General features: G+C 42.7%; 1 protein-coding gene across 11 annotated transcripts in view; it reads left to right on the forward strand.

Annotated features, from left to right (window-relative positions):
* The window catches only part of Lpin2 (lipin 2), a 74,292-nt gene that overhangs the window by 43,368 nt on the left and 15,881 nt on the right, over positions 1-15,043 (forward strand). For 8 of the 11 annotated variants that reach the window (NM_001437703.1, XM_087566552.1, NM_001437702.1 and 5 more), the window contains 6 exon segments: positions 406-501; positions 3,294-3,595; positions 9,218-9,325; positions 10,160-10,283; positions 11,103-11,442; positions 13,678-13,777. In NM_001437703.1, coding sequence (NP_001424632.1) covers positions 406-501; positions 3,294-3,595; positions 9,218-9,325; positions 10,160-10,283; positions 11,103-11,442; positions 13,678-13,777 — 1,070 coding nt within the window. 11 annotated transcript variants of the gene reach the window in all.

Here is a 15,043-nt window from a genome sequence, read left to right on the forward strand (position 1 = left end):
CACATCTTCCCATCTCACAGTATTGTGAAGGTTACGCTGGGTGTGGTAGGTAGCTCAACCTGTAACTACCGCACTTGAAAACTGAGGCAGAATATTGTGAGTTCAACATCAGAGTAGGCTACATAGCTGAACCTTGTCTTCTAAAAAGAAAAGAAAATTGAGAGATTAAGAAAGAAACGTTTTAAATGCTGTGAAAATAAATGTGAAAACATTTTCTTTCAACCCCTGGTTACCTGTGTTCCCCAAGTTTATTGGGTTGGGGGAGGTCTGTGGGGTTAGTTACAGCGTTTCTCTGGGGCTGTAGCTCTAGAAAACCAATGCCAAGTTTGGCTAGAGAGCCCAGAATTTGGGTTTAGTTTATCCTGCAGGAACGACTATGCTAAACCACACTCATTTCCTCCTCAGATTGACATAGAAATCAATGGCAGTGCTGTGGATCTTCACATGAAATTGGGTGATAATGGAGAAGCCTTCTTTGTAGAGGAGACTGAAGAAGAATATGTAAGTTCTCAGAGCCCCCTTGCATGCTGAGTTAGGCTTCTATAGCATGTCACAAAATAATCGTCCCACTATTTCCATGATTGTATGAATATTATTTTTGGCTAAACAAGCTTTCATTATATGTTGAAGTCAACCTCCCAAAAAGAGCTCATACCAGCTTTCAGGGGATAGAGAACATGGAGAAAACTGCTTGCTGTAATTTCAAAGGCTTTCCTGCCTCGTAGCCATTACAGTGTACGGTTTGACTTGTCCAGCCCTGCTTTGAGCTTGTGTATCTCTTTAGGTTAAGTGTGCATGTGCACATATGTGACCTTTACATTTGGAAGACATGTTTATGAGGCCAGAGAGAGCTCCGTGTTAAAGGCACATTCTACATAGGCCTGACAAACCTGAGTGTAGCATTCGGAGCCACATAAAGGTGGAAGGAGAGAACTCCACAAGTTGTTGTCTGATGCCAGATAGATGCTGTGCCACGCGGGAGTCCCCATCCCAGCCCCGCCACACACGCACACATGTGCATGCACACATAATAGAGCTTTCAAGAATGACTGCTTTGTTCATTTAGGAACATTATACCCATGACTTTAAGAACCATTGAACTGTGATATCAAGAGATATAAATTGATTGGCCTATATCTTTTTATACATTAGTATATATTTGGCCTTTTCTACAAGACAGAAAAATCTATACAAGTCCCTGTCCTTGTGCACTCCCAGGCACACATAACCCACTTGGAGCAACAACTATTCTTGACACAGTCCTTGTGGCTCTTTCTAATACTATAGGAGCATCATTATATCTTTTTCCATGAGAAATTAAATCTTATAGCAAAAATAAGAAGCTTCAAGTTATTAGGACACAGAGGCTTTTGCAGGAGAGCTGCTAACCTGATGATACCAAGAGTGACGAATAGCAAATAGCATGATTTTATTTTGGTCAAGAGTTTAGCTTAGGAGTGTGAGGTGCTGCTCTGTGTGTCCTCCTCTGGCTGCTGTTTTCCTGGGCCTCTTTCTGGCGTGTTACTGCCTCATCTACATATACATGACATGAACATTTTACCTCCTCAGAAGCAGAGGCAAAGATCAAGATGAGGCCTAAGTATTATCTAGCTACCATCACATAACCCACAGATCTGGGCTCTTGAGAATCCTTGCCTGCTTGCAGGTACTCCCAACATTTCTATGTGAGACCTGCTTTAGCAAGGTCAGCAACAGCTGTGTAACACTTTTTCTGCTTCACATATGACTAAGTTGAGCAGATTTCACTGCAGTATAGTAAGTTCTAGGACAACCAGAGCTACAATACTATAAAAATAAAAATATCCAGATTCATTAAACAAACATTAGAATTACTAAACTATGACATGTACTATGAATAAAATAAAAATAAAATTAAAACCTGCTTTTAAAATGAATTAGAAGGTAACAACACCATCAGGTACTATTTAGTCTTTGTTTCTCTGACTTTTCTCACATGACTATCCACATCAACATTCCTTTTCAGTCAGCAATTCTAAAACAACCTCTTTAATAGCTGCACAGTTTGTATGGTGAGGTTTTACTGGCTTTTCTGACTGCTGTCTTACTGGTTGGTAGATGTCTTCACTAGGTTTCTAATGCTCTGATCAACACCATAAATTTATTTCACCTTACAGCTTACTATATGAAGGGAAGTTGGGGCAGGAACCTAGAGGCAGAAGCTAAAGCAGAGGCCATGGAGAATCGCTGTTCACTAGCTTGTTCCTCATGGCTTGCTCTCCTATACAACCAACCACCTGCCCACAGTGGGCTGGGCACCCCACAGGCTTGCCCAGAGGGCAGTCTGATGCAGGCAGCTCCTCAGCTGAGATTCCCTCTTCCCAGATACACCAGGTGTGTGCTGAGCTGACAAAACCACCTAGCATAGACATCCAGGTACTCCACTCTCCCCAGACACTGTGTGATAAGACTAGAAGACACTCCTGAAAACCAGAACAGCTTTGAAGTGCAAGGCACCTTGATAAATAACAAAATCCACTGAAACCTCTAGAAATTAGGGCACTATTTCTCGTCTGGTGCCTTGGGGCTATGACGACAGTTGTATATTGGCGGTGAGCCTGGTAAACAAAACTTGCAGCTTCAGGATGTTTACCAAATCCAAGTTCAAAATGTTAGTGGGCACCATTTATGGAAACTCACGTGTTTTATGAACTATTGTATAAAATTTGGACCGTTTTACTCTATGGGGTTAATTTATGCCTGTCTTATGAACCTCTCCTTTCTTTTGAATGTATAAAAGATTGAAACTCATGGCCAAGCAGTTCACTAGAGTAATTTATTCAGTATTAAGTTGAAAGTTTAATTTCTTTTGAATTCCCGATAGGCTGTTTGGAGTGACATTCACTGACCTCACTCATCGTAGGTGTCACCTTCTTTACCTTCCATTCATCTGGCCGTGAGCTCTAAATCAGCTCGCCTCCTGTGTTCACTCACATGTGCTGCTGCCCTGGTCAGGTGCAGCCTGACAAGGTCTTGGCGTCTGCCTCATCACACTGTGTCAGTCCTCGTAATGCTCAGCTGCTGCCACTGGGACAGCTCTCTGCACAGAACTTAACTGGCTTGGCTTTAACTGCAGCGTTTGCATGTCGTAAAGCAGTTGCTGCGACTGCACTCAGTCACGTGTTGAAATGAGCCAGCGCGTGAGTCTAGCAGGCGACATTCTGCCCTTAGGAAGCACGCCTTCCTACCCCTGTACACGGTCATGTACTCCAAACAGTCCAGTTTGTCTGAGATACTTTCCTTTGTTCTTTAAGGAAAAACTGCCTGCTTATCTTGCCACCTCACCAATTCCAACTGAAGACCAGTTCTTTAAACATATTGACCCCCCTTTGGTGAAATCAAGTGGAAATGAAAGGCCACCACAGAGTTCAGATGTTTCTCATACCTTGGAATCAGAGGCAGTTTTCACTCCGAGTTCTGTGAAAAAGAAGAAACGGAGGAGAAAGAAGTGCAAACAGGACAATAGGAAGGAGGAGCAGGCGGCTTCCCCTGTTGCAGAAGATGTAGGCGATGTGGCTGTGAGCTCTGATGATGAGAAGAGAGCCCAGGCAGCAAGGTAAGGTGCCCGCCCAGGGTGGCAGGGACTTCCACAGGGGCTGGCCATGTCCTGTGCACCCAGCAGAGGGCCCCCAGCTCTCTTGCGGGGCCAAGTGGGAGCAGCATCCCACTACCCTCACTGTTAGACCTTTGACTATGCTACTAAACACTCCTTGACTATGCTACTAAACACTCCTTGACTATGCTACTAAACACTCCTTGGAACAGTGGTGGCCCCCATGGTCAGCTGAGATTGGCTTGGGGTGAGCAGGCAGCTTTCCAACCTGCAAGTTTCTGTCCTTCCCAGTTCCTCCCCTTCCCTGTCCCTTTCTCCTCTTCCTGCTTTCTTCGCCTCTGTCCTCTCCATTCTCCTCTCCCTTCCCTCTCACTCCCCTGCCTTTTCTCTTCCCCCTTCCTTCCCTCTGTCCCTCCCTTCACTTCCTATCCCATTCTCTTCTTTCTCTCCCCCTTTCCTTTTCTGCTTCCTCTTCCTTGCACAGGGTCTCTTTGTAGAGCACAGCTTGGCTTAAAACTCATAATCCTCCTGCTTCCAACTCCAGAGACTGGGATTGGTGTATTTCAGTATTCCTGGCTCCCTACTCAAGGTCTTATATTTGGTATCAAACCTTTTCCTGAGAAACTGAGAGTTCTGTTTTGAATTTATGAGCAAAATACCCTATTAAGTTAAAGAAGACGGGGCTGGGGATTTAGCTCAGTGGTAGAGCGCTTACCTAGGAAGCGCAAGGCCCTGGGTTCGGTCCCCAGCTCCGAAAAAAAGAACCAAAAAAAAAAAAAAAAAAAAAAAAAAAAAAAAAAGAAGACTTCTGTTTTTTTAAATGGGGGTTTTTGATCACTACTTACATACCAATTAATAGAAATCTCAAAACCTATACCACTTTTCAAGCCAGCACTGTCCAAAATTTAAGGTAACAACAGTTTAAGGCAGAGTGTAGTTTTTCTCACTTAAGATAGAATTTTCTTCCACCTGTGTGACTCAGTGGTTACCCAAACACTGGAAGGACATCTACAAGTGGTTCTCTCACTGGCCGCTCTTAGAGGCTGCAGCCTGTAGGTGGCCTGCATGTAGTGTCGTCTATGGAATTGTGGAAGGACTCAGAGAGATGCTGATCCCTTTGGATAGTTCAGCTGAGATGCTGTGCTGGAAGGAAATAATATACTTGTGTCTGGAAACACTGATTTCACAGAAAAGTGAACACTTTTTGTCAGTCAAAAAAGAGAAAGTTGCTGCAGAAACTATGCAGAATAACTTTCGCCTTGATGTGTTTTGCTTATTGTTTTTTTTAAATTGTCAAGTCATGAGAAACCTATTATTAATAAATGATTAGTGTGCTATAATTATACTATTTTCTGAATAGTAATTCTTTTTTAGTAAACTTTTAACTCATTTCTTATGATATTGAGGTCTGGATTATAAATCCTGGAAATTTACATGTGTTGGTACTCTTTTAACATGTAAACAGAATTCTTTCTTTGCCCTTCCATCGTTCACTGTCATGAGTACTAGTCACTGTACTAGGTTGTTATTTCTCCTGAAGTAGAGTTCAGAATACCGGTTAGAAATAAGCAGTTAAGATGCCGGGGAGATGACTCGGGTGAGGAGCGCTCCCTGGCTGCTCCTGCAGAGGACGAGGGTTGGTTCACACCCACATAGTGACCATGAGCCTCTGTAACTCCAGTTCCAGGGGATCCCACGTCTTATGCTGACCTCCGTGGATACCTGGCACACAGATGGGACAGCGGCAGGCATGCACACCAAACACCCACATACATTTTTAAACATAAGCAATTTAAGATGGAAATAGTGGGCCAGGTGGGCTGGCGCATACCTTTATCCAACACTTGAGAGGCATGGGCAGGCAGATCTCTGAGGTCAAGGCCAGCATAGTCTAGAGAGAGAATCCCAGGATAGCCAGACTACACAGAGAAAGAAACCCTGTCTTGGGAGGAGAAAAAGATGGAAATGGTGAAAATACTTCAGGCACAGAGCAGGATAAATTATATTGATAACAGGTCTTAAGTCCTGAACAGAAAGTCTTTGATTAGTATTAAAATATGAACCAGGCTGAGTTATGAATTCTGCTTCTTTATATCTTTGATTCCTGAAGAATTTAAGCTGCTTAAAGATATGGCATTGCTTATTCAAGCCTGTCTTTCTTTCCTGCTTCTGGTCTCTCAAGGACTGTTTACCTCCAGCATAAAAACCTGTGAGGCTTCCAGATATCTCACTGCTGGGAACAGCTCTTTTAAAGTTCTGTAGTCAAGTGTTTCCATGGGCAAGAAATACGTTTTTATAAAACTGTGAAATACTTAGGCTTTGCAGCTACCCACATGTGTGTTTTAATGCCCGTTCTATGCCTTGTCCTGAAAATGCTTTTGCAGCTAAAATTTTGATCCACTAAAGCTCCTGAAGTGATACTTTTGCCCCCAGAGCCTAAAAGCTTTGCTGATTGTTTCCCTTGTTGACATAATTAGCAAAGTTTAGAATTCCTTTAAAAATGAGCAGCTTTATCTCAGGAAATGACAGTATTTCTAAGACATACACAAAGCTTCTACCAAGCACACAAGCTGCAACTCTGAAGAAATACGTTAGCAGATGGTGTCAGTCAGTATATGTCATTCCATGGCCAGATCTGTGGGGTCCTGACTGGGGCGATGGTTACCTCTGGTTGCCAGTGCCTACTTGCTTGGTAAGAGGGTGTCACAGTACATGTGCGCTTGGGCCTCAGCACAGGGCTAAGTGGTCTGCTCTGCATTCCTTTGGGTGGCTAGTGAGCTGTGAATGTCACTCTTAGGACAAAAATTTGTTTAATTATGCATCTAACAGAAGCTAGACAGTAAGAATTAGCTAGCTGTGAGTGAGTTCAGGATGTGTTATGAACTCAGTGGCACCTGGTCTGTGAGGGTTGTGGTTGTAGAATCTTCCTTCTGAAGCTCTGAGTGTGGCCGTATGCTCCTCAGCCTCAGCCTCAGCCATGGGGTATGTTCTGAGAAATGCTGTAATAGAGAGGCCGGCACAGTCTAAACGGTATAGAACTGCACTTAATCTTTAGGTGGCTAGTGAGGATGACCACGGTGGATGGTTAGGGTACCACGGTTGGGATGTATTCAGTCCACAGCCACTCCACTGGCCATGCCCTCAGCTTCATCCACCCTGCTGAAGCTTTACTCAACTTAGATAGGAACCTTCCGGTGACCAGGAAACGTGAACTCTTGGCCCTGCACAGAGCCTCAGTCACCTGCTCCTATAGCGTGATGTGACTGGCTCGAGTTAGATCAGGCAGCTGTGTTCTGAGGCTTCCTGAAGAAGTGTATAGTCTAGACTCAGTCAGCACATCAGAGACACCAATACCTTCCAGAATACTGTCTCCAGAGCCAAACAGATGGAGTGTAGAGTCTGATACTTCACTTTGGTCTCTTGATAAGTCAAGAGAAATAGAAATAAAAGATACATGAGGTAGCTGCAGGTAGACGGCATACTGTGTAAAACAGTACTGTGTATAAAGCAGTACTGCATATAAGACAGTATAGTATACTTCTTACAAGTATGAGTGCATTAAAAAATAAATATTTAAGAGTAGAGTAAATATATTAACCAATAACATAATTACAATCATTATGGAGTCTTTTGTAATGTACATAATTGTGCTTTTTTTAGTTTACAACATTGAATTTAGTATAAACCTTTAAGGGAAGAAGCTTTTTGGATTGGAGGATATTCTAGTACAATTTTGAATATGAACATATAAAACATTTCTAAGATACTCTGTCTTAGGGTTTCTGTCCCTGTGAGGAGACACCATAACCATCACAGCTCTTATACAGGAAAACATTTAATGGGGTCTGTCTCCCACTTCAGAGGTATAGTCCATTTTTGTTATGGTGGGAAACATAGTGGCAAGCAACCAGACATGATGCTGGTGAGGTAGCTGAGAGTTCTATATCCAAGTCGGCAGGCAGCTTCTAAAACCCCAAGCTTACCCCTGCAACACACTTCCTCCAACAAGGTCACACTCCCTATGGACCTATGGGGCCACTTTTATTCAAACCACCATGTATCTCAAATACATAGCATCATTTCCATATCACCACTGGAAATATTTCAGTACCCCACCAGCAATAGCAAAAATAAAGAACCAGGACCAGGCCATCAGAAAGAAAGAACTAAACTACATTTAATGCACAAAAACAGTCTTCCTTTGGAAGTTGGATGTGGGAGCTGAGTTCAGGGAGCCTGGGACTTGTCCCTAAGAACAGCTATGACTGGGAAGAAGCTGCATTCCTCAGAGCCCTTCTGGAGACACCCTGTGGTTTCTGTGGTGAGAGTGTAAGAGTCAAAGAGACACTGAGTCTTAGAGTGTCCCTGTTGTCCTTTGTTCTTAGCAGAGAAGCCTAGTCTTGGCTTGGCGTCACATTAAGTGCCTACAGTTTGGACTGAGTTGGTTTTTAAATTGAAGTACAATCTATGGCATTTGTGCTCACAGATTTATTTTATTTTGAGACAAGGCCTCACTATGTAACCCTCTCATCACTGTAAAGACTGTGCTGACCTAAAACTCAGAGATCTGCCTTCTGCCTCCCAAGTGCTGGGATTGAAGGTATATGCCACCATGTTTGGCTTGATTTTTTTCCCCCTTTTGTTTTTTAAATTTTACTTCTTTAGTACATGTACATGGGTACTTTGCCTGTGTGTGTGTTTCTGCACCACATGCATGCCTGGTGCTATCGAGATCAGAAGAGGGCTTCAGATCCCCTAAAACTGTAGTTAACCGTGGCTGTAAGCTGTCCTTCATGTGAGCAGAGGGAATTGAACCCACGTACTGAGCTGTCTTCCCAGTTGCAATTTCCCCTTTCTTTAGAGAAAGTTTAACATTTGGTTTATTTTAATTAGATAATGATTGGTTCCTAGTGTCTGCTTAGTTATTTTTTTCCTCTTGAGTGAGGTTGTATGTGAGAGTCCATTGAGGGAAGAACTTAAGTGAGACATACACTCCTATATCTTACGTGGTTTTTACCTGAATGGGAAGGCTGGTTAAAGAAGTAATAAAAAGTATGTTACAACAAGGGAAGTCACACTGGAGAAGAAAAGGTGGTTTTCTCTCTGGGCATTCAGCCCTACAGATTAAGTGACGTGATTCTGATTTGTATCCAGTACACTATCGCAGCACTAATGTTCTGACTTGTATTCAGTTCACTATCGCAGCACTAATGTTCTGCACGGTTTACATTCCCTATACCATTGAGCCGAGTGTGCTACAAGAGCCCCTAAACGTGCAATATGTGCTTTGTGCTTTCAGAGGTTTTAGCAATTTCCACATGCTTCCATATAAACCTCACTATTGACTGAGAAGTAGACAGGACTCGTGATGAATTAGTTCTGAGGCCATAGCGTTTTTATTTTGGATAAATGATTATACTAAACTTCTAGATCTTTGGTTACCTGCTATTTCCAGTGGAATTTTACCACTTAAATTTGGAAGAACTGAATGAATGACATCCTCTGTGTACCACCGTGCTGAGGCTGTGACAACCATATTGTTTACAGCAGTGTGGTGGAGAGGGTTTAACTCTCATATATCATTCCTGACTTAACTGATTTTTGCTTTGTTTTCCCCTTTCACAGAGGATCTTCAAATGCTTCCTTAAAGGAAGAGGACTATAAGGAGCCTCCGCCTTTCCATTCTGGGGATAACTATCCCTTATCTGATGGAGATTGGTCTCCATTGGAAACGTGAGTATCCTTAAAATTTCTGTTTTCTTACAGGAAAGAAGAGGCTTATCAGTAGCTTTTATGTTATTTGATAGTAAATGCCACTTTCCATCTGTGTAGAGTAGCCATTAGGTAAAATTTAATGTGAATATGAACCGTTTTTCAACAACCAGTTTGTTCCTAAATTTAATCTTATCCTAATAGTGCTTGCCAATTGTAAATCTGAATAATCAGCCTACAATTTGCCCAACCTACCTCTAAATTCTAGGTCTTTGGTGTCAAATAACATAGTGAGAGAACATGTGGTCACACATGTTATATTCTGTGATCAAACTTTTAGATTTTAAATGATTTTTAAAAATGTGTGAATTTTATGTATAAGGATGTTGTGTCTGCATCCATGCCTATGTACCAAGTGCATGCTTGGTGCTCTCAAAAGCCATGGAAGAGGAAGTCAGAGCCCCTGGGATGTTAGTAGTACAGGTGACTATAGACGTAGCGGGCAGCCGTGAACAGCCATGGGGTTGCTGAGAACCCAGGTCTCATGTTCTTTGCCATGGAGCTATTTATCCCTCATTAACTGATTGTTGAGCCCACCTTCCTGTGTGTTTTCTGTCTTACAAAATTGCCCATGTCATTGGCTTCCTCTGAGAAATAAATAATACAACCATGAAGGGTCTACAGAGGGCCTAGGAAGTCCTTAATGGTCCTAGCTGGCATTCTGTTTCATTAAAGAACTCAAGTGGAATGCATAATCAGTTTCCCTCAGGGAAGTGTGTGCCCGTAGCTGACATACTCTGCTCTGTGGGGCTCACCCAGACTGAAGCCTGGCTCCCTTTGTTCTTGTATTTGCAGCAGTTACCCACAGACAGTGTGCCCCAAGAGTGACTCGGAGCTGGAGGTGAAGCCATCCGAGAGCCTCCTCAGATCTGAGTCGCACATGGAGTGGACGTGGGGTGGGTTCCCAGAGTCCACCAAGGTAAGGGGCCACTGGGCAGACGAGGATGTGACTGAGTGTTATCAGTAAAGTGCCCCATTAGTGAAGGGAGCTGTACCTTACCGAGCTCACATGACGGCATGGCCCTCTTGTGGTTGGAAAAGTTCTTTAAAAAGTAAATAAAATTAGCATTTTCATAACATGTCCACTGTGTATTTACTTGTAACTGAAGGAATTCAATACTTCTGTTCCTACCTAACAAATAATGCTGATTACAAGTAAATATGGAAAAAAATTAGATACCTAAGGGAAATTCGAGTTTCCACACTGAAATCTTAATGACTAAAGTTAGGCTGGGGTATAGCTCGGCTGGTAAAGCTGTGCCTTCCATGCTCAAGACATTGTGCTCAGTCCCCAGCATCAGGCAGGAGGAAGTTCATAAAACTTTTCAGCTGCTCACACTGAAAGAATAATCGACTGAAAGATCCATTTCGTGAAATCATTTAGATCTCCTGTTGAGTTCAGTTTTGTTAAAATGGGAATGTATTTGGTTCTGATTGACCACCATAAGGAGTACAGGAATCCTTAGTATGACGAGACTCTCATGTACACCATTCGCTGTTCTCCTTAAGATGCGCATTTTCTGCCTTTGACTCTGAAAATTGTCTATATGGTATTCTCCAGTGTTTGACGATAATGGATATAAATGTAACTTTGATAAACATCATGACATTGAACAAAATAGTTACTTTGCCAATGGTGTCCCATTTCACACAAAATATAACTAATGTATTATCATTAAATAAAATTAATCATAACAAATACATTCGGAGTTAGTTTTTAAACAATTCACCTTTGCAGGTCAGCAAAAGAGAAAGATATGACTATCATCCAAGGACAGCTACAATTACACCATCAGAAAACACTCATTTTAGGGTAATTCCCAGTGAAGACAGCCTCATAAGAGAAGTTGAGAAGGATGCTACTGTTGAAGATACTACCTGTACCATAGTGAAACCCAAACCTCGAGCCCTGTGTAAGCAACTGAGTGATGCAGCTTCCACTGAACTTCCTGAATCGCCTCTTGAAGCACCTCAGATCTCATCTACATTAGATGCAGACCCTGTTCCCAGCCCATCAGCAGAGGCTCCCTCAGAGCCCAAACCAGCTGCTAAAGTAGACTCACCTACAAAGAGAAAAGGTAATTATGTGACATCACATGACGTCGTGTAGGTGGCATGTTGTTTTAGCGCTTTAAGTACCAGGTGATAGCCCATCAGTATAGTTGGTATGTTGTCTCCGGGTTTCAAGTGCCATGTGATAGCCCTTTGTGTTTGTGCTCTCCAGTAAGAACCTGTTCCAAACTTCATTGAGTTGACTTATCGATTGTGGCTTCTCTTGATCTCTAAATTCCACCAAAACAAAACTTTAAACTTCCTCACTTTTGCTTTGGTCTTCTGAGTTAACACTCAGGAGGCTTTTAAGGAGTACTTGGTAAGAAGTAAATGAATGAGTTCCATTGATGAGCGAGCACAGTGACAGTACCATTGTCAACACACAGAAACCATGTGTCTTCCATGAGCATACTGACTGTGTGCTTTTACACTAAGGTCCTACCGAGATTCACGTGCTGTCTTGAATTATTAGCTGTGAATGTCAGTGAATGAAATCGTAAATGACCTTTTACTTAAGTAGAAATAAGAATGGAACAGAGAAAAAGTGTTTTCTCAGACATTTGCTTAACTTTTATAGGTTTTGTATGGTTTAAAAGCAAATGTCTACTAGGGGCTAGAGAGATGAGTCAATGGCTGAGAGCATGGGCTGCTTTTCCAGAGGACCTGGGTTTATTCCCAGTGTCTATGTGGCAGCTTGTGACTGTTACTCCAGTTCCAGGGGACCCAGTGCCCTCTTCTGGCCTATGTAGGCACCAGACACACAGCCATATATCAGGCAAAACATGCATACACCTAAAATAAATGAAAAAATTTTAAGTGTCCACTGATTATTCCTGCTTTCTTTCAGTAATTTTCCTCCAAAACTTGTGTGCAGACTGAGCAGTCCGGCCCTTACCATGTACTCACTCTACATCAGTTGTCTTAGATCAGGCTGGTTGCTAAAAGATAGTTACCCAGTGAGAGCCAGAAACTACACTCTGAATGTTAGCTTGCTGAATAACTGCTTCACTTTGAAGGAGGGGGAAAACAATCAAACATTCCGTTATCACAAACGAACACAGGCTCAGATCATACAGAAATAAGTTGTTTGAACTAAGAATGTGGCTGTCCAGGGTGTTTGTGGCCAAGTCTGACACATAGCTGATGGTGGCTCTCACCAGAATCCACACAGTGTTTGTTCTGCTCTAAGAACTGTTATGGGGTGCATAACCAGTTCTCGTTTGCTAGAGGCTTGGTTTTGATAACAGGACGTTGTTTAGGAATTTATAGACATGGGAGCTCAGAAGGGTTCCTACCATTTCTGGCTTTATTCCCCCCCCACTTGATTATGAAAGTTTTATACATACTGTGGTACGTCACTTAGTGGCAGGGATATTGTCTGAGAAGTGTGTCCTTAGGCAGTTTAGTATGTGTGAACATCATAGGGTTTTTAAGCCGTGTATGTGACCTGGCTTCTTGTTGCAATTGGGAGACGCAGGGAACATGAAATAATGAAGCTGCCAGTATAGAATGACACACCAGTGCATCAGTAGAGAGATGGGAGTGTGCCCTGTAATAAATGTATGTCTGTTACCATTACCAAGACACTGTACACAGTTGGATGCACATGCTGACATAGGAGTGACAGTGCCATGGGTGTGTTTACCATCATGGCAAACGTGCTACCCTAAGATGCTATAGAAGCCATGGTGTCACTAGGTGGTAGCCATTTTCAGGTGCACTATAGTGTTTTGGGACCACCATTGTCTCTGTATTCACTAAAGTGTCATCATGTGGTACAGTGCACGACTGTTTCTCTGCCATATCTTGACTGAGAAACAGAAAGCAAGTTCTAGACATCATGACATTTCACTCTCAAGTACCCAGGACATGCTACCCAGGTCTGCTGCTCTCCGTATAGCTATAGTACTGAGAGGGGGAGGGGGGAGGAGGAGAGGGAGAGAGAGAGGAGGAGAGGGAGAGAGAGAGGAGAGGAGAGGAGAGGAGAGGAGAGGGAGAGAGAGAGGAGGGGATGGAGAGGGAGAGGAGAGGAGAGGAGAGGAGAGGAGAGGAGAGGAGAGGAGAGGAGAGGAGAGGAGAGGAGAGGAGAGGAGAGGAGAGGAGAGGAGAGGAGAGACAAGGTAGAAAACAGGATAGGGCTTGATTCCCAGGCCTTGCTTTAGGCACATAGTGATCCATCTTGCTTAGAAAACTTTATTTTACCACAGAATTGTAAGTAGAGAATAAATTCTTACCTCCTTATGTTTTTGTTGTAACAACAGGTGTTCACAAAAGAAGCCAGCACCAGGGACCTGATGACATTTACCTTGATGACTTAAAGGCTCTTGAGCCTGAAGTGGCAGCTCTCTATTTCCCTAAAAGGTAGTGTATGCTCATACATTGAGGAGTGAACAGCTTGAGATATTCTGAGCAAAAGGAAGAGAGTGACTGTCTTTTAGCCAAATTTGCTTATTGCTTCCGGTTCTAGAAAGCTCATAAATAGTGTGTGTTGTTTTAACACTAGTGACTTGAAAGTTTGGAAGCTTTGGTTGAGAAAGACAAGTGGAAATCACATAAAAGTATTTGACTTTAGAATTTAATCCCCACCTCCTCTGTGTGTGTGTGTGTGTGTGTGTGTGTGTGTGTGTGTGTGTGTACACATTTGTGTTCCTTGTGCAGAGGACAGGGGAGTCTGGTTTCCCTCTCCCGTGTGGGTTCCAGGGGTCAGGGGTCAATCTGAGGTTGTCAGGCCCACAGTGAGCACTTTTGCCTGCTAAGCCATCTTGGAGCCCTAGTTTAGTGTGTTCTCTACAGTTAACAAACTGAATATGCTCGAGGAAATTTTTGCATTTGTTTTTTTGTAATTATATATTTTAAAATAGTACATTTCAGTTTGCAAGCATTTTACCAAGAATTTCTTCACTCCTTTGAAGTATGAAGCCACTTCTGAACTTGGTCATGTAAGGCCCCATTGCAGGGGACCCTGCGTCTCGAGTTGCTCACAGTTCCGACCGAGTCACAGGACCGTGACCCACCTTTGTTAACACAGTGTACACTGACTGTCTTCCTAGGTTCTCTTACTTCTTTCTTTTTTTCTTTTTTTTTTTCTTTTTTTCGGAGCTGGGGACCGAACCCAGGGCCTTTCGCTTGCTAGGCAAGCGCTCTACCACTGAGCTAAATCCCCTGCCCCGCTCTTTTACTTCTTAATACACTGGGTATTAAACTGTTTTCTTCTCAGGAATGGTGGCTTGAATCTTCTGAGCCTTATACACAACTATGTTATTTTAAATAAGTTATTGGGAAGACATACTTCATTTTTACTTGGAATGAAAAAGTGAGATTGACATAAATATATTTAAGATTTTTTTTACCACACTTTTTGACATTTTTGGGGAGATTCTTAAAATTCCTTCCTAACTCTACACCCCAGCTTATCCTAAAATACCACATACTTCATTTGCAATAATGGGTTTTTTAATGGAAGAATTGAATTACTCCAGTTTTTTAAGGGTGGAAAAATTCAAATGTAATCTCTTAGAATTGTGACTTTCCCAGGTTTGGCGGTGGTGGCAGACACCTTTAATTCTGGCACTTGGGAGGCAGAGGCAGGTGAATCTCTGAGTTCAAGGCCAGCCTTGTCTACAGAGC

This window comes from Rattus norvegicus, chromosome 9 (assembly GCF_021556685.1).
Source record: "Rattus norvegicus strain SHRSP/BbbUtx chromosome 9, alternate assembly SHRSP_T2T, whole genome shotgun sequence".
Lineage (NCBI taxonomy): Eukaryota > Metazoa > Chordata > Mammalia > Rodentia > Muridae > Rattus > Rattus norvegicus.